Source organism: Poecilia mexicana, unplaced genomic scaffold (genome assembly GCF_051168715.1).
Source record: "Poecilia mexicana isolate PSO_F unplaced genomic scaffold, ASM5116871v1 scaffold_23, whole genome shotgun sequence".
In the NCBI taxonomy this organism is placed as follows: Eukaryota; Metazoa; Chordata; class Actinopteri; order Cyprinodontiformes; family Poeciliidae; genus Poecilia; species Poecilia mexicana.
This window is the reverse complement of record NW_028263392.1, coordinates 22249188-22267010: the sequence shown is the minus strand read 5'-3', so window position 1 is coordinate 22267010 and position 17823 is coordinate 22249188. Positions and strand designations below refer to the sequence as shown.

At 45.5% G+C, this 17823-nt stretch overlaps 1 protein-coding gene across 1 annotated transcript; it reads left to right on the top strand.

The window, feature by feature from the left end:
• Window positions 1-255: 255 nt before the first annotated feature.
• On the top strand, window positions 256-10091 carry LOC106923938 (uncharacterized). Its single transcript, XM_088003198.1, has 4 exons — window positions 256-3612; window positions 6718-6835; window positions 7897-8715; window positions 9462-10091. The coding sequence occupies exons 1-4, from the start codon at window positions 360-362 to the stop codon at window positions 9964-9966; spliced, it is 4695 nt and encodes a 1564-aa protein (XP_087859324.1). The 5' UTR covers window positions 256-359; the 3' UTR covers window positions 9967-10091.
• Window positions 10092-17823: the final 7732 nt, after the last annotated feature.

Sequence of the window (17823 nt, the reverse complement as noted above, 5' to 3'; positions counted from 1 at the left end):
CAACCTTTTGGAATCTGATTGGAATATTTCTCAATGTGGAATTCTGTTTGGACTTCAGGGTGTTTGTAGTGTCCCCATGTCCTGGAGCGTTTGACAGAAGGATGTTTTCAAACTGAGAGTCTTTTGACTTCTCATGAAAACAACAGGAATATTTTTAGTTCTTCCCTGGAGAACAAGAAGGATTTTCTAAAAGGGGCTTTAATTGCTGCTTTTATGGTCTTTCTGGAGACTGAAGCTGCACACCCTGGACAGTTAGTAGTGGTTTGAAAAGCAGTTCTACTCTTATTTTGTTAATTAAAGACTTCACAATTCATTCTTCAAGCTTTAGACGTGCCTCCCACCAACCCCCTGCACCAATCATGGGCAAGCCTCTCAGCCGCCCTGGGTGTTTCAGGAAGAGCTCCTGCTGCCTGGAGAAACATGGACTTGGGGATGGGGGAGTGGGAGGGCGGGACGTTGGGATGGAAGGGGGTTACGGCGACGGCTATATCCCTCAGCGATCCATTTATGACACCATGTGCATCAATCAGCAGATCGACAGCCATCACCACCACTCCGGGGGGTCGGTGAGGCGGGACGGAGGGGGAGACGGGAGCTTCAGCTACTCCACCAGTGGCTCCCTGAGAGTCAGCAGGTCAGACATGTTTGATCCACAGCCACGCTCCTTAACTCCAAACCCTTCCTTCGTTCGGCGCCTGGATGAGAGAGCCATCTACGATTCACTCAAGCTGGGAGTGGAGGACATAGATGGATGCCACTCTCCAGGACATTTCAATCGATCCGTCTCTCCCTCTGTGTCCTCCTTTTCTGCTCCAGGAGTGTCCTCCTCATCAAAGAAGCACCACCATCACCACCACCCTCACCATGGAGACAGCACAAAGAGCAGAGAGAGCCGGCATTCCTGGAAAGCAATGTCATCTCCTCAACCCTTGGAGTGTGTGGAGATTCCTGCAGTGGAGCTGATAGAGCGTGGGGGAGGCAGCTACCTGAATCCAGGCCACTACCCAGGACCGGGTCAGTCCTCCTCTCTAACCTCCCCTCTCATTTCACCTTTCTCCGGCTCACCTCTCTCCTCAGGATACCACACTCCGGTGTTCTTCTCCCCAGCCAAACCTCGTCCCAGTCAGAGCCAGAGCCTGCGCTGTTCTCCTCCCCGTGTGATGCAGCCCAGGCATTACTCCCAAACCCAAAGCCTGAGGCTGTCCCCCCCCCAGGAGCTCAGAAGGTCCCCCTACAGGACTGCACTGGTCCAACTGTCTGCCCATGACCTGGAGCAAGACCTGAGTGAGCGAGGTGGTGGATGGGGCCGCAGCGAGCGTGACAGGGACTGGGAGAGGGAGCGGGAACGAGAGATGGAGCGAGGTTGGGCCCAGCGCGAGTGGGAGAGAGAGAGGGAGAGGGGCAGGCTGGAGAGGGAGAGAGCCCGAGAGAGGGAGAGAAGGGAGACATCCACTTTTGGGACGTTTGGTTATGGCCGACCAGTTCCTCTACGCTCCGACAGAGACTCTGTGTTTATAGAGTCTGAACACGGCTTGGACACAACTCCTCTGCTGCTCCCCCAGCCTTCCCCCTCCCCGTCCCCTAGTGGCGCTCCCAGGATGGGTACTGGAGCAGTGGGCAGGAGCCGAGCCGGGTCAAAGGTAGGACCAGAAGGGGTTGGTGGAGGGATGGCACCTAGGTGTGACAGTGGGAGTGTTAGTTTAGTGTTGGTGGATGGTAAATCTGGTTGCGGGCCCAGGTTAGTCAGCGAAGTCTTAATGGGAAACATGTCTGAGGTGGAAATGAGAGCGTTAAACCAGGAGCACCATCGAGCCGAAAGCTGGAACAAATACGATGACGGATCCAGATCCAGTGTGAAGAACCTACCTGAAAAGAGGATGGGCTCTCAGGTGAAAACTCGGGCAGGAGGTCGGGATTTGGAGGGAAAAGTGCAGTCAGGGACAGAGAATAAGGGAGGACAAAGAGGGACGTCTACCAAAGCTGGCGGAGCTACAAGTAGACAAGAGCGTTTACCTGAACACTCAGGCAAGAGTGTCACTGAGAAGATTGCTGGTTCTGCAGACAAAGTTCAAGTTGAAGCTGCTCCTGTTCCTGAAACCAAGTCGGAGCTTGATTTTGGGGGTATAGGTCACTTCCAACAGCCAGAGAACAAAGTTGGAACAGAGGTTGAATCTGAATCACAGTCTAATGTTGATTTAACATCTGAGTCCAGTGTACAAGCTAAAGCTGATGCTGAGATTGCTCTTGTTTCTGAGCCAGAAGCAGAAACTAGGATCAGTCATGGAGAAGTAAAAGAGAGTGAAACTGTCAATCAAGCTGAAAGTACAGGTGAACTTCAGGTAAGCTCCGTGGCAGCAGATAAACCAGAAGCTGCTCCTGCAGATCAAGCAGAGCGAAAGCTTGAGGATTCTGGTAAACCCAAGTCAGGTCAAGCTGGGAAAAACTCAAGATCCAAGTCCAAATCATCCAAGTCCTGCTCCAGGTCTCGACCAGGCACAGCCACTGGGCTGCGTCCGGGAGTACTGAGCCCCCGAGAAAGCAAACAGCTGGAAGACTTTGAATCAGCTGGACCACCTGAGGACATCGAGTCCACCTGGCCTCGCAGAATCATAGTCCGAAAGAGGACTGTCCGCCAGGGAGGGGCGCTCCACAATCTTCCTATCCTCCCCCCACTCCCTTCTGTCTTGTCAGCCCTGGAGAAGAGGCATCCACACCTACGGCATGGTTCAGAGAATCCATTATCAAATCTGATGAACCCTATTGTAGGGCGATGCTCACTGAGGGAAGCTGCTCACCCAGAGCCTGGACAGGGGAGCGGTTTGGTAGGCCGGGCATCTCTCAGGGAGCAGAACCTGGAGCACTGGAGAGTCTGCAGAGAGCAAGAGGAACCCAGGAGGTCGAGAAGTCGGGACAAACGAGGGACGGAGAGTAGGAACAAGGGAGAGAAAGAGGAAAACAAAGGAAAGGAGGAGAAGAGAGAAGAAACCCTGAAGAATGAGAAGGTAGTTGTGGAGGAAACCAAACAAGATAAGACAAAGATAAACGTGGAAGAAAATCTCCAGACAGATGTTGCTAAAAACAAGAAAGAGGAAAAAGAGATGGATGTTGAAGTAAAGCCTGAACAAGTGGAGGATCAAGGGATAAAGATTAAAGTTGGTCCAAAAGAGGAGGTAGAAGCAAAACTACATACAGAGAAACTGGAGGTGGATGGCCAACAAGTACTAACTCTTGGAGAGGAAGGAGGAGTGGAGGGTTGGGATGCGGTTCTTGACATGGTCAACACTCTTTGGAATAATGACTGGGAAAAACGGGAAGCAGGTGGAGAAGAAGGAGGAGATCCAGAGTCCCCTTCAGGCTCCCTGCAGCGATGGCCTCTCCTCAGGCCACCCATCGGCTTTGGGGGCTCTCATCCTCCCTCCTCAGCAGCCTCAGAGCTCAGCCTGACGGAGTTGGAAAGGAGGGCCCGGGAGTTGGACTCGGACCTGGAACACCTGGATCTGTCGCAGCCCCAACGGGATGTGTACCATTCGCTGATGGAACCAGGAAGGGAACGAGGCGACATGTACCAAACACATCCCGGGCCACAAAGAGACAAAGCTCCCCTTCACACAGGTACCGCACATGTAACATATCTATGGTTGAGTTCAGTCTTCCTACGTTTGATATAATCCGTCCTGTTTAGCCTTCATTTAGCTCAATATTCACCTTCATTTTAGTTTGTTGTCATCTCAATGCACTTTGCAAGTCTAAAGGCTCCCACATTCTTGGGCTTACTGAGCAAATTCTGTCAGATGCGCAGACTCTGCGCATGTTGCCTCCACATGGTTGAGATGTCAAGAATACTGATTACCTAGATTTTGCTTGACAAATTCCGTCATTACCCACATTTCAAATGGATGCTTGGTGAGGTAGCTGGGGACTTAGACAAGTTTCTTCTCCACTAGGGCAGCCACTGGACAGAGCCGCAGCCCCAGATGCTGTGCATCCTTCGACTAGTTGTGTCCAACACTCAAACTTATCTCAGTGTTGCATACTAAAACAGTTCAATGTGAACACCATTTCCCACCAACACTGGGTACACGTCCGCGGTCATAAATAAATACCTTGTGTCTGGCGGACTTCAGCCTTGAGTCCACACTGACTCCGCCGCTAATAGGCGCAGACCTTCCTTAGAATGAAGCACGCCTGAGTATGTGGAAGCCTTAACCTCATATCTCATACAGATCCATAAAGTTGTAATTATAAAACAACTAAATTCAGCAGATCATTAGTGGCAGGTGGTAAAAGGTTCTCAGTGTAAGAAAGCACATTCAACTGACTTAGCAACTCCTCCTGAGAAAGCATGAGGTAACAGTAGGAAGGAATGACTCCCTTTATAGCCGGTCTCATCTTGACACCATCTGTGTCAAGACGGTGACGGAGAAAAACTAGAACAAACTAATGTTTCAATTAAACTTTTTAAAATGACAGGAATATTCTCTGAGCCTGTGATGGACTGAGGGAGATAGACACCCCAATACCTCACTAACCTGAAAAGGGGCTGTAGACAACGATTGGATGGATGGATGCAGATGCTAATTCATCTGGGATTGATTAATCAACCTGACTAAAGATATTTGGTACTCTACCTCACACAGAGCCTGGAGAAATAATAACATTTGAATAATTACAAGGTGTCGGATGAGTTATATTAATGTAATCATCCTACACTCGAGTTAAATAAAATATATCAACCTAATTACAAATCACTTCAGTAACAAACAGTCTAAAGTGACAGATCTGGTCATTTCATTATTTTATTCAAAAGTTGCTTCTAAGTCATGATTAGTTAAATATTAATAAATCACACAAGAGCTAATGTTTTTTTAATTACAAAAAATGTTTCTATTGACTAAATAAATAAACGGACATCTTTTGTAAAATGATGATATTCAGCATTTTCTGCCTCAGTTTAAACTGGACATCTGTAGCTTTTATGATATTGCTGTTTAACTACATGGATCAGATACATTCAGTCACACTGTACGCTGCAACCATTTTGCAGAAAATATTCAGTATTTCTATATTAAACAGTTTCTGTCCTTTATTTTTACATTCAATCTGTTTGTCACTTTTGGGAGTTATTCATCCTCCAATGAAATAAATTGTGTTTTGATACAGTGCCTTGGTCTAAATGCTTACATCCCCAATCCGAATGATGCATAATTAACCATGGTGACTTTTTGGATCAACATCACGTTGCCATAGCAACAATGACATCGTTTTTCCTCCCAGTTTGGTAGGATGTGTCATCACTACACGGATAGCCTCAGGTTTCTGAAAGTTTATTCTGTAAAGCAGAGAACAATGTTATGCTGCCGTTCTCTGGCAGAACCGGAACCTATCTGCCGATCGGTTGCTTGCTGGCAGGGCCACGCTACAATCTAGGGTTGTTGTAAACAAATATTTTAGTAATCGAGTAATCTATTGATTTTTCTTACAATTAATCAACAAATCGGATAAAAACCTATAAAATAAAATATTGGTAAATCTAGTGTAACAGCAGTATTACTGTCGTATATATCAAATTTTTCATATTTGAGCTTCCCTAAGTTATTTTACTGTAGTTTAGAAAATCAACCTGTAACAACAGCTCACTTTCTAGGTTAACCTGAAGAATTTATCTGAAATTATAATCAATTTAATAATAAAGAGGCAGGCTCACAAATATGCTTATAAAAATATCTATAATCCAGCTTTTAGTTCATGTGTTCATTTCCAGTCAATTTAACAGATGAACTCTCAACTTGACCAAACATTTATAGCTTTTCTGTTCATGTTCCGGGATTCGGCTCCTCCGTTCGTCCCTCAGAAGCTCATCTACCAGCCACGTTCCGCCTCCCGTTGGTTCAGACCGGGATGATGTGACATTCATTTTCCGGTTCGTCAGCATCAGCCGCCCGCCGTGTTCAGTCTCTAAATCCTCCTCAGCTCTGAACCAGCAGCTCCGGAGCAGAAAGGCTGCCGGACTCCCGGATCGCTCCGGTTATTTAAGGAAGTTTATTGGTTCCCGAAAACGATGAAAACCCGGAATTATCATGAATCAATAAAATCCCCGCGGGCCGAACTTGAAGATTGGACATTATGCCGCCAACACATAAGTCAGAGCTTCGTGCAACGCAAATAATGTTCCGGCCAGAACACGGTGCACTAAATAATAAAACATAAATTAACGAAGTTCGAGTAAATTTTCCTAGAGGAATTTACTCGAATCATTCGAGGAATCATTTTAGCCTCAATCAATCAATCAGTCAATCAATCAATCAATCAATCAATCAATCAATCAATCAATCAATCAATCAATCAATCAATCAATCAATCTTTACTGTCATTGTACAGAAGGACAATGAAATTTGCTTAAGTACAGCCCATCACAAGAACAAACAAACAAATAACATGATACATGGGTGCCTGAGCCTGCAGCCACAGGGGGTAATGGCGGGTGGGGGTCCCAGCACAGACCGCCCAGGTGAGCGACGTGGCCGCATGGCCGGTCGCATCAACCAGGTTGCTGTATCAGGGAAAAGGTGGAGGGTAACAGTTGAAGGGGGACTTGTGACCATCCATCTGTCTGTCCGTCCATCCGTCCAGTCATTTGGACAGGGTTCGAATGAAACCCATCAGGTGAACCCTGAGCTGTCTGGGTCTCATGTGTCTCCTGCTTTCTTGTACTTTCAGGCGTTAGCAGCAGATCCCAGGTCAGTCTGGAGCTGAATGCGATGACACCAACCGACACCGACAGGTCAACTAGTGACTGGTCAACTAAATCTGCCAGCACCCCCACTGCTGGACCAAGGTAATTCCTGAACAAAGATATTTTTTGTTAGTTACTCTGTCTGATATATTTCTTCATAAATGTTTTCATCTTTCATTGTTTTGTACCTCTTTTAATTAGAATTTTGGAATATTGATTTCTCACACTGAAAAACTGTTAACACTCCATATGTAAGTCTATTTAAATTCAGAAACATATGGAAGCTAAACATGGAGCCTTGAGGCACACCACAAATTTAGCTGAAAGGTTCTAACATTGTTCTTCAAAAAGTATTCTTCTCAGACTAATATTGGACATGCTTCAGTTATGACATAACAGGTTTTCAGTGTTTTCCTGATTGGACAGTAAACAACATCCACCAATATACCAGGCTGGCAGCTCCTGGGACCTGGATGGACATGATGCCTGGTTATGCTGCAGACTGTTAGGTGCTTGTCCAGAAATTTTGGGTTTGGTAAAGTTCTGGTTCCGGGAGACCTCACTCTTCTGATTAAACACCTGACTGGAAGTTCCTGTCTTGCTGTATCTGCAGCGTTTCTGTTCATTTAGCAAAATGAGGAAATAACACTGAAGTTAATTTCAATGCCACAATAAGCTACTTTGAAATGATGGGATGTCTGTAAAAATCCCTTCATAGCCCTGCAGGAAGATCTTTGATGAGTCAGCCTGCCTTTTGCTTGCATGAGCAGTCAGAAGCATGGTTCATATTGTTCTGGGAACCTTTATACAGAACAAAATGAAGAATATGAACAAAATTAACCATGCCTCTGAGAACAGGTGTCAGGAGCAGACAGACTGAGAGACACACAGGAAAGGCAGAGAAAAGTGATTGAATCTGCAGTAGTTGGGGAAAGACTGCCTGAAAAATGGGCTTGGTGGCAATCAGCCTCCTGATAAGCGCCCTGCCAGTGGATAAAGGCAGACACATGTCCAAGCCACTCTACAAGCTGCTGCTGATCAGCTATCTGTCCACCTGAGCATGACATCATCAAGATGAAAGCATGGCCTTGGCCTCACTAAGTAGGTTGGTACAGTTCTGACAGCCCAGTGGACTCATCGACTGCTTTGTGTTTTCTCTCCAGCTCCAATAAGGAGGACAGCTCTCCGGACTCCAACCTGACATTGGAGTCTGACTCCAGTGGCGTCTTTCTCTCCTTATCCAATCAGAGCCAGGAGGATGGCGGCTCTGACAGCGACCAGCCAATCAGCGACTCTGAACTGGGCAGCAGCAACACTTCACTAGAGAAAGATATGGATGATGGAGGCTTGAAGGAGTGGGGAAGGGAGGAGAGCTCCGAGCTCCAGTGGTGTTACCCTTCACTGCTCAACACACCATCCTATGAAGACGTGGACGGACACGGCGGCGGAGACGACTCAGGGTGTGGAGACGCCGGCGTGGACCAGGATGACCCTCCAGCAGAGCAACCTGACATAAAGGTCTCGTTCACTGCCCCCCAGAGGCAGGAAGTGCCACCCAGGAAGAAAGTAACCGTGATGGGCATGGACCCGCCCCTTCCTCTTTCTCCTTCCAAGCAACAAATCAAACACCTTCTAGACCCGTACCAGAAGCCACTGAGAAGCTCAGGCCTGGACTGCGGGGACGTGGATCCCTTCGTCCAATCAGACAGCTTCGTCTACCTCGCCGTGTCTGCAAGACCTCTGCCCAAAGGTGAAGCTGCAGGACTTAAAGAGATTTCTACCCATGATGCAAAGGAGCACAACATCCAGATACAAGCAGGAAGCACCGAAGCTGAGGGACCCACCACAGACCCTAAGATGGCCACCATCGCTCCACAGAAACCAGAGGAGGGAGACTTCCTCTGCACCGACAGCTTCGTCTACCTGGCTGCTCCAGCATGCCTCCTGCTGGGCCCCGCTGGAACTGCACCGTATGGTGGCAAGTAGGTAGAGAGGCATCCATCCATCCATCCATCCATCCATCCATCCATCCATCCAACCATCCATTCATCCATCCATCCATCCAACCATCCATCCATCCATCCAGCCATCCATCCATTCAACCATCCATCATCTGTCATCCATCCAACCATCCATCCATCCATCCATCCATCCATCCATCCATCCATCCATCCATCCATCCATCCATCCATCCGTCATCCATCCATCCATTCAACCATCCATCATCTGTCATCCATCCATCCATCCATCCATTCAACCATCCATTATCCGTCATCCATCCATTCAACCATCCATCCATCCATCCATCCATCCATCCATCCATCCATCCATCCATCCATCCATCCATCCATCCATCCATCCATCCATCCATCCATCCATTCAACCATCCATCGTCTGTCATCCATCCATCCAACCATTCAACCATCCATCATCCATCCATCCATCCATCCATCCAACCATCCATCTATCCATTCAACCATCCATCCATCCATCCAACCATTCAACCATCCATCCATCCATCCATCCATCCATCCATCCATCCATCCATCAATCAATCAATCAATCAATCAATCAATCAATCAATCAATCAATCAATCAATCAATCAATCAATCAATCAATCAATCAATCAATCAATCAATCAATCAATCAATCAATCAATCAATCAATCAATCAATCAATTCAGCCCTGTGAAAAGTTTCTTTGATTCTTTTTTCTGAATCCTTCCAGGGACTCGGATTCTGAGAGTTCTGGTTCTGGTCCAGTTGATGTATCGGTTCTGGGATGCGGCTCAGTGGCTGGGGACAGCGACTGGGACTCTGACCTGTCTGACTCCGATCCCAGTCGCTCCTCCAGGTCCGCCGGCCGGTCCCGGAGAGCTCCTGTCGGGTCAGACTGGGACATGTTCGGAGAAGCGACTGAGCCCGAGGTTCTGGAAGAGCTGTTCACAGAGCCAGACAGGCACAGCTGCGGGAGGTCCGGAAAACTCCCCGGCGGTGCGGCGGAGACAGAAACTCGGTCCGAGTCTCCAGTAGTGAAGACAGAGACGTCTTCAGAGCAACAGTCCACCAAGAAGGTGACCTGGCAGTTCAAACCAGCCCAGAGGTCCGTCTGCACCGGAAGCAGGAAGGAGAAGGATCCGCCACGACTCCCAGAAACCGGAGGTGGGGATGGACACCCACTCTCCACTTCCTCTTCATCATCTTCATCTCCATCCTCATCTTCGTCAGGGTGATTCCTGGCAGGTAGAAAGTACCAGCTGGTCTTGTTGCTGTTGCTACGGTTGCCTTCTCCAGCCTTGTACAAGCTGCATTAGAGTTGTTGCTTTTCCTTAGACTAGCCCACAGATTCTCATGTATAGATAGTGGACTTGGTTCTGGCCCGGTTCTGGGACAACAGGGTGAGAACATTTATCTTCATTTCTTTTCTTAAAGGTTGTTTGGGCTCAGTTCTGGTGAATGAATGGAAACCCAAACAACTTCCGGGGCGATACCGATACTCATTACTCTGCTTCTCATGTTGACTATGTCTTTTATAATCATATTCCACTTTACAGTATTTAATAGTGTTTTAATAATATATTTTGATCTTTGAGATATAGATAAATATACATATATATAGCTGTAATGAATGTGCGCAGAGGATGTTTCTTCTTCTAGATTCAGATAATGAATGTTGTCATGGAGCAAACCGCTTTCTGCTGTGTATCTGCGGCCATATTTAGCAGAATGCAGCCGGATTCTGATAGAAACGGTTCTGGATGTGGCTCAGTCCGGTCCGTTTCCATGTTTTCACAGCTTTTGTTACATAACCCTTCTGCAAGTTAGGCATTTTATCAATAATACAAAGTTAAACTCAGCTGCTTCCATCATGAGTCACATTAGTCCAGACCCGGTTTCCAAATGCATCGAGCTTTTCTCTGATCCACAGAGGCTCATATATATACATACACCCACCCGAACCTTTCACATGCAGTGCTGGAGGTTCAAAGTTCATGAGTCAGAGCAGCTGGTCGCTAGGCTAACCCTAGCCTGCAGTAAACAAGATCGGTTCTTAAACATGGTCAGAACTGAGCAGAACCAGAGAACGTCTGTTCATTTCTAGATTCCAGCATCACCATCATCATCGGTAGATGTGTCGCCTCATCCAGACCCTCTGATCGAAGGTCCAACTGGGAGTCACTGAAGTGCTAAACTGGACCAGCAGAACGGAATCAGAACCATCTGTGGTCCAAACATGAACAAACAGGTTTATCTGTTAGTGGGCGTGTCTTTGCTCTCTGGGCTCTGATTGGACAGAAATCAGGAAGTCCTCCAGCAGTGAAAATCAAACAGAAACATGACTTATGAAGGTTCTGGTGGTGTTGCCTGGTGAGTTGCTGCTCAGGGTGAAATTGGCGTCGTTCCTGTTTTGACAGCAAATGGAAACAAAACTCTCAATTTTCTCTGATTGAATGTAAAAAGCTTGAATAGAAAAAGAGACTAATGGCGTTTTATTTGGAACAGTGAAGTCGGGTATCTGTGTTTAGCAGAATCTCTAGTGATTCATCCAGGTAGGAGTCAAGAGACTTAACAATCCGGCAAGCTGTGGAGGGTTTAAAAGCTTCTTAATGACGTAAGGGCTGCTCCAGTTCTGACCAGCATTCTTCCTCCAGTACTCCATTCTACCCAACAGCCGTCATGAGTGAGCCATGCAGTGATTGTGCAAGTTCCACTTTCTCCACATAATGAGCTTTAGCTGCAGCCTGTCGCTCTGCCGACACGTGTCCAGTCCGTTGCCGGTTAGTTTCCTCTCAACAACAAGAAGCGTGGCTCTAAAGAGTCACTGAAGGCTAATGCTGCACATGTGTGGGTTGGAAGGGAAGCTGAAATAGTCTGACAGCAGTGGCTGTCAGTGATTCTCTTCTTCATTTAGCTCACACACAGAGAAATAGCAAGCTACAGACACAGCTAATGATCATGTTGGTCATCAGCAACTGAAGAAAGCAGTTGTTGATGACCCCTAACCTTCATCCTATTGAACACGATCTGCAGACTTCAGCAGATGTTTTGTGCTGACAGATCACTCATATGATGAGAAAACGTTATGCTAACAAACAACACCTGACCTTAGCCATTGAGTCACTGCTCCATCCATCAGCCAAGGTGTGGCTCAGCTGGTACTGCATCCTCTTCCTTCAGCTTTAGCTTCATTTGTTCTCCTTAAATCCAGGGTTCCAGACATCTGTCCTCCCTTCCTGTTTACTTCCACAGCACTCCTTACCTTAACTGCAGAGCAGATCTTTGCAGTGAAGGAGGTTAAGTATTAGCTGCAAATTCATTCAAAGACCCCCATTGTCAAGAAAACTATGCGATCACTGAGCGATAACCAGATAGTGCTGTGACCGCCGCTGCGTTAGCTTCCATACATGGTGTTCAAATTAATCATCTGCTTTCATTTATTTATATGTTTTACTTGCAATTAATTGGCAGTACGGGATGTTTTGGAGTTGTCAGTAAACTACAGATGCACCATGCAGCCTGTGGGATGTACGGAAAGCCATGTGGCTCACAATTCATCCACTTGTCAACAGCTGGTGGAGTCTTCTAGAGGCGGATAAAAATCCTTTAGTTGTATGGAAGTGGAACTGCTGGGAGTAAGCTCAACAAAAACTGGAGTTTCCAGAAAGCTCCAGTTCTTGTGGGTCGGATAACGCTGCTTCAGGCCACTAATTAAAGCTCTCTGCCAATGATTTTAGCATCATATTGGCCAAAAAGAAAGAAAAAAAGCATTCTTCATTAATTGCTATTTGCTGACCCTGAACCTGGGCTTCACGCTGCATGGCACATATATTGTTACACCACAGAAGAAGAGTTTCATGTATATAGCAGCTGAGATGCCAGTACACAGCCATCAAACACAATCAATATTTCTCATTTGATCAGTAAAATTAGTCCAAATATGTCTGATTTTTACCCCAAAGTCTTGTTATACCAAAGTGTAATCCTGGATGTCACTGATCAATAATCAATTGCAACTAATCCCAATAACAAACTTGAAAGTCTTGGGTTTCCTAAAAGCCGGATCCTTACGGATCGCTAAAGCAAACTGTTATTCATGAATCAGGACTAAATGTTTTAAAAGTTCCTTTAAAGAACACTTTGTGTGATCCTCTACAAGGTCTCAGACATTTGGGAATCAGCAGTCTGATAGCTTGCTTTAATTTCTTCATGTAATCTGTCTGAACCTTAGAGCGCTCCAGTCAGATGAGCGGATGAATCACTAAACTATGGTAAGACATCTAGTTTCACTGTGACAGACTTTGGACAAACGGCCAATCACATTCTACTGAATGTTTTTGTACAACTTTGCTGATCACTGTTGAAGCTTTGTGGTGATGAACAGTCCAGACCTTGGATGCATTTTCAAGGGGAGACAAATAATAATTATGTGAAAATCGTTTTTTTCTGTGTGCCATTTTTCCAGAATTAGTTGGAACGCATTAATGTTCAAATAAAGAATGAACTTTCTTCTGCCTGATTATCTCTTTCACTTCTTCATCATATTTTAAGATAAACCAAGTAACTAAATGTTTGGTTTAGTTGTATTTGCAACTTATACTTGCAGCATTGGTTGCTCTAAGTAAGGCTAACTAAGCATTAGCATTAGAACAGTAAGCATGCAATTCTTTTCTTGTTTTAATTTGTGATCAATTGTAAGAAATTAGGTTATCAAAATTTTGATAAAAATCTTCCAAGTCCTCAAGCTAATTGCTAACTTCAGTACTAATGAAGTTAGCTGCTGTGGTTAGCTGCAGCAGAAACTTGGCTCACAACCTGTGTTGTAATTTACACCTCGTCTTTCAAATTTGTATTATTTAGTCCCAACAGCAAAGCTTTTCAATATAGTTTTGCTAAAAGTTTCTTGAAATGCTTTAAGAAACTTCAAGCATTTTAAGTTTCTTAAAAAGAAAAGAAAGTCGACTTTCTGTCAACTTTCTTTTAACGACAGAAAGTCAAAGAACTTTAGAATTAGTAATATTGTTAAATTGTGTGTTTTTGTTTTGTTTTTTTAGCTGGTAATGTAAACATCTACGTAGCATATTTACTCTCAATACTGGAGAGAAGACAAAAAGGACCAGCCATCCTGGAGGAAAAACAGGTGAAACCATGGCAACACAGTCAGACATGTCAAGGACTAATAAACCTGATATGACAGGAAGATCTTTGAAAGAGTATTTGGACTCCTGGAGACACCATGTTCGCCAACTAGAGCCCGAATCGTCAGCTGTTAAGGTGCTGAAGTTTCACACATTGAAAATGATCAGGCACCATCGGTTTAACTGTAACTTTGTAAGAAATATGTCAGAAACTCACCAACACCACAATGATGACTGTTTTTATGACAGAGGAAAACTAGTGACTCCATGACGATCTGGCATCACGTTTCATTTCATGCTGGAAGCTCTGGACCAGAACCGCTCCGACTCTCTGCTGCCCCCTGCTGCCACCTGAGTGTTAGCTGGTCTGTGGGGGATGTAGGTCTGTTGGGGTGGGGGATGTAGGTCTGTTGGGGTGGGGGATGTAGGTCTGTCCGTCTATTTCAGGCTGATTAATTGGAGCGCTGTGAATGAGGCCAGAGAGAGACAAGCTGCCATGATGAATATTTTATCTGTGAGCCAGTTCCTGCGGCGCCGCGGGGGTTCTGCTGGTTTACTGAGCTGGATCACCCAGTTACCACCAGTCCAGACTGGTTCTGGACTGGCTTCATGTCCTACTAAAACACAACATGTTGCGTTAGTGTGCATCATGTTAATCATGATTCCAGGTGGTACTGGGTGATCATCGGGTCATCACTGGTCTGGAGTCCATAACCACCAGAACCGGGCCCAGTGGTCCCTGTTTGCACCAGCATAACCGGCAGTGGATCTACTAAAGGCCTGGGCTGCAGCTCAGAGGGGAACCATGTGGGCTTAGAAGTTGGACCTCCTGGCAAACTGAGCCGGTTCCCCCTGCAGAACCTGGAAGGAACCCGGGCGTAACCATCTTTATGTTCTGGTCTGGCCCGTCTCAGGCCTGACCGAACCAAAGCTCTTGGTCCAGGTTTGTGCCTGAGGGGGTTCTGGTTCTGAATGACTGAAGATGTTCTGGTAAAACTTTGACGGGGTGTGCATAAGACTGACACGACGCTGTCATGAACATGAAGTGTCATTCAGTAAATAATAAAAATAATGAAAAGTTTATTAAAAATGCCAACTTTGCATTAAAAGTGTCATTATTGACCGAATGACACTTCATGTTCATGACAGCGTCGTGTCAGTCTTATGCACACCCCGTCAAATAAAGTGTTACCAATGTTCTTAATACGAGGGTCTCAGAACTCTGACCCAGTCCAGCTCTGGACCGGTAATGGACTAGAACCAGCTCCCCAATACTGAAATATGGTTCTGGTTCTGGACCATGTCTGGTACTGGCTCTGGTGCCGCTCAGGCTGTTAGCTGAGGGCTGCATGTTCCTGAGAAGGTTGTGAGTTCTAATCCCGGCCAGGTTCAGTCCATGTGAGCATGCACATAATGCTAATAATGATGTTCACATTGATGACTCATTTTCTCCTTTGGTGGCAGATTTTAAGTTTCTTTTGGACTCACTTAATCTCATTCAGCATGTTGATGCCCCCACTCACAACAGGGGACACATTCTGGACTTGGTGATCACGGACACTATTAGCAACTTATCTGTTTATGATCTGGGTGTTTCTGACCATAGTGTCATCTCATTAGGCATTCCCTCAAGGTTGTCTGTTCCGGACGCAAAACTTTTTTTTCAGTTCCATGATCTGAAAAACATTTCCACTGAGGCTGTGTCCTCTGACCTTCACTCTGTCTGCTGTTAATCACCTATCAGTAAATGATTCTGTGGACTATTACAATCAATCTCTTCAGGAGCTTTTGGAGCTCCATGCTCCTCTTAAGTCTAGACTGGTGTCTTTCTCCCGTTCAGCCCCTTGGTATACCAGTGAGCTGCGGAATATGAAAACCGCTGGTCGTGCCATCGAGAGACGTGTAAAATCAAACAGGCATACAGGGAACATCAGAAAGCTTTCCCTTTCCTGAGGCCTTTTCCCTCAGGAAAGTGTTTGTTTCGAGCATCATCTTTATTAAAACGTCATATTCGTACATCCTCCTCACCACCTCAACCACTCATGACAAGAGTTGAATCCAATATAAGAATATAAGGCAGTTAAAGGTCAATAGGCATCCACTAAACGAAAAAAAAAAAACCGGACCAGACACAGTGAGAAAACCCAAACTCAAGAATCACAGCATGCAGAAGAGGAAGAGAAGGAACACAGAAGAGAAGAACCTACCCTACCTACGATCACACTTCAGTTTAGATTTTCTGACCAAGATCAGGTGCAGGGAGAGAGAACACCTACCACCAGGATATCAGCGCAACATGCTCCAACCAGCGATTTGTTGCTTTTCGCTGCCAGAGCCCACCGGACACGAACCACACAGTGGTTAAGAACCGGAACTTCTCACCTGGAAACTATTTGTATAGAATTAGGTATACTTCTATACCACTACACGACTAAGGAGCAGATTTAGAAATACACCGAAAGCTACAGAATTTGCTATAAACTTTGAGCTGCGCTGAAGTAAATAAAAGAGAAGTTCAAATTCATGCTGAGAGTGAAACTCCTTCCTAAAGGTGAAAATACAAACCGGATTCCAAAAAAGTTGATACACTAAACAAATTGTGAATAAAAACTGAATGCAATGATGTGGAGGTGCCAACATCTAATATTTTATTCACAATAAAACAAATCACAGATCAAAAGTTCAAACAGAGAATGTATCATTTTAAGGGAAAAATATGTTGTTTCAAAATTTCATGATAACAAATCCCAAAAAAGTTGGGACACGGCCATTTTTACTTCTGTGTGGCATCTCCCCTTCTTCTTACAACACTCAGACGTCTGGGGACAGAGGAGACCAGTGTCTCAAGTTTAGAAATAGGAATGCTCTCCATTCATGTCTAATACAGGCCTCTTGGGCCTTTTTTGTCACACTTTCCTCTTTATGTTGCACCAAATTTTTTCTATAGGTGAAAGATCTGGACTGCAGGCTGGACATGTCAGTACCCGGATCCTTCTCCTACCATGATGTTGTGATTGCTGCAGAATGTGGTCTGGCATTATGTTGTTGAAAAATGCAGGGTCTTCCCTGAAAGAGATGTCTACATAGGAGCATATGTTGTTCTAGAACCTGAACATAGCTCTCTGCTTTAATGGGGCCTTTCCAGACATGCAAGCTGCCCAGGCCACCAGCTCTCATGCAGCCCCAAACCATCAGTGATGCAGCTTCTGAACAGAGCGTTGATAACAACTTGGGTTATCCTTGTCCTCTCTGGTCCAGATGACATGGCAGTCTTCCATAAAGAACTTCAAATCGTGACTCATCTGACCACAGAACAGTCGTCCATTTTGCCTCGCTCCATGTTAAATGACTCCTGGCCCAGTGCATTCGGCTGAGCTTGTAGAGCTGCTTAGAAATGGCTTCCTCTTTGCACTGTAGAGTTTCAGCTGGCAGCGGCGGATGGCACGGTGGATTGTGTTCACTGGCGATGCTTTCTGGAAGTATTCCTGAGCCCAGGCTGTCATTTCCTTGACATTCCTGTTTGAGGTGCAGTGACGTTTAAGGGCCCGGAGATCACGAGCATCCAGTAGTTATACAGCCTTGACCCTTAAGCACAGAGATTGTTCCAGATTCTCTGAATCTTTTGATGATGTTATGCACGGTTGATGATGATAACTTAAAAGTCTTTGCTATTTTACGCTGGGTAACACCATTCTGGTACTGCTGCACTATCTTTCTGCACAACAATGGTGGAATCAGTGATCCTCTCACCATCTTGGCTTCAGAGAGACACTGACACTCTAAGAAGCTCATTTTATACCCAATCATGTTGTCAATTGACCTAATTAGTGTTAATTGGTCTTCCAGCTGTTTGTTATATGTTCAATTTCCTTTTTCCAGCTACTTGTCCCAACTGTTTTGGGATTTGTAGACACTGAAATTTTGAATCAACATATTTTTCCTTTAAAATGTTAC

Excerpts from the sequence above, each read along its gene's own strand:
- LOC106923938 (XM_088003198.1), top strand. The coding sequence starts at position 360 with ATGGGCAAGCCTCTCAGCCGCCCTGGGTGTTTCAGGAAGAGCTCCTGC. Across the intron at positions 3,613-6,717 it reads CAAAGCTCCCCTTCACACAG|GCGTTAGCAGCAGATCCCAG; the intron begins GTACCGCACATG and ends TTGTACTTTCAG. Across the intron at positions 6,836-7,896 it reads ACCCCCACTGCTGGACCAAG|CTCCAATAAGGAGGACAGCT; the intron begins GTAATTCCTGAA and ends TTTTCTCTCCAG.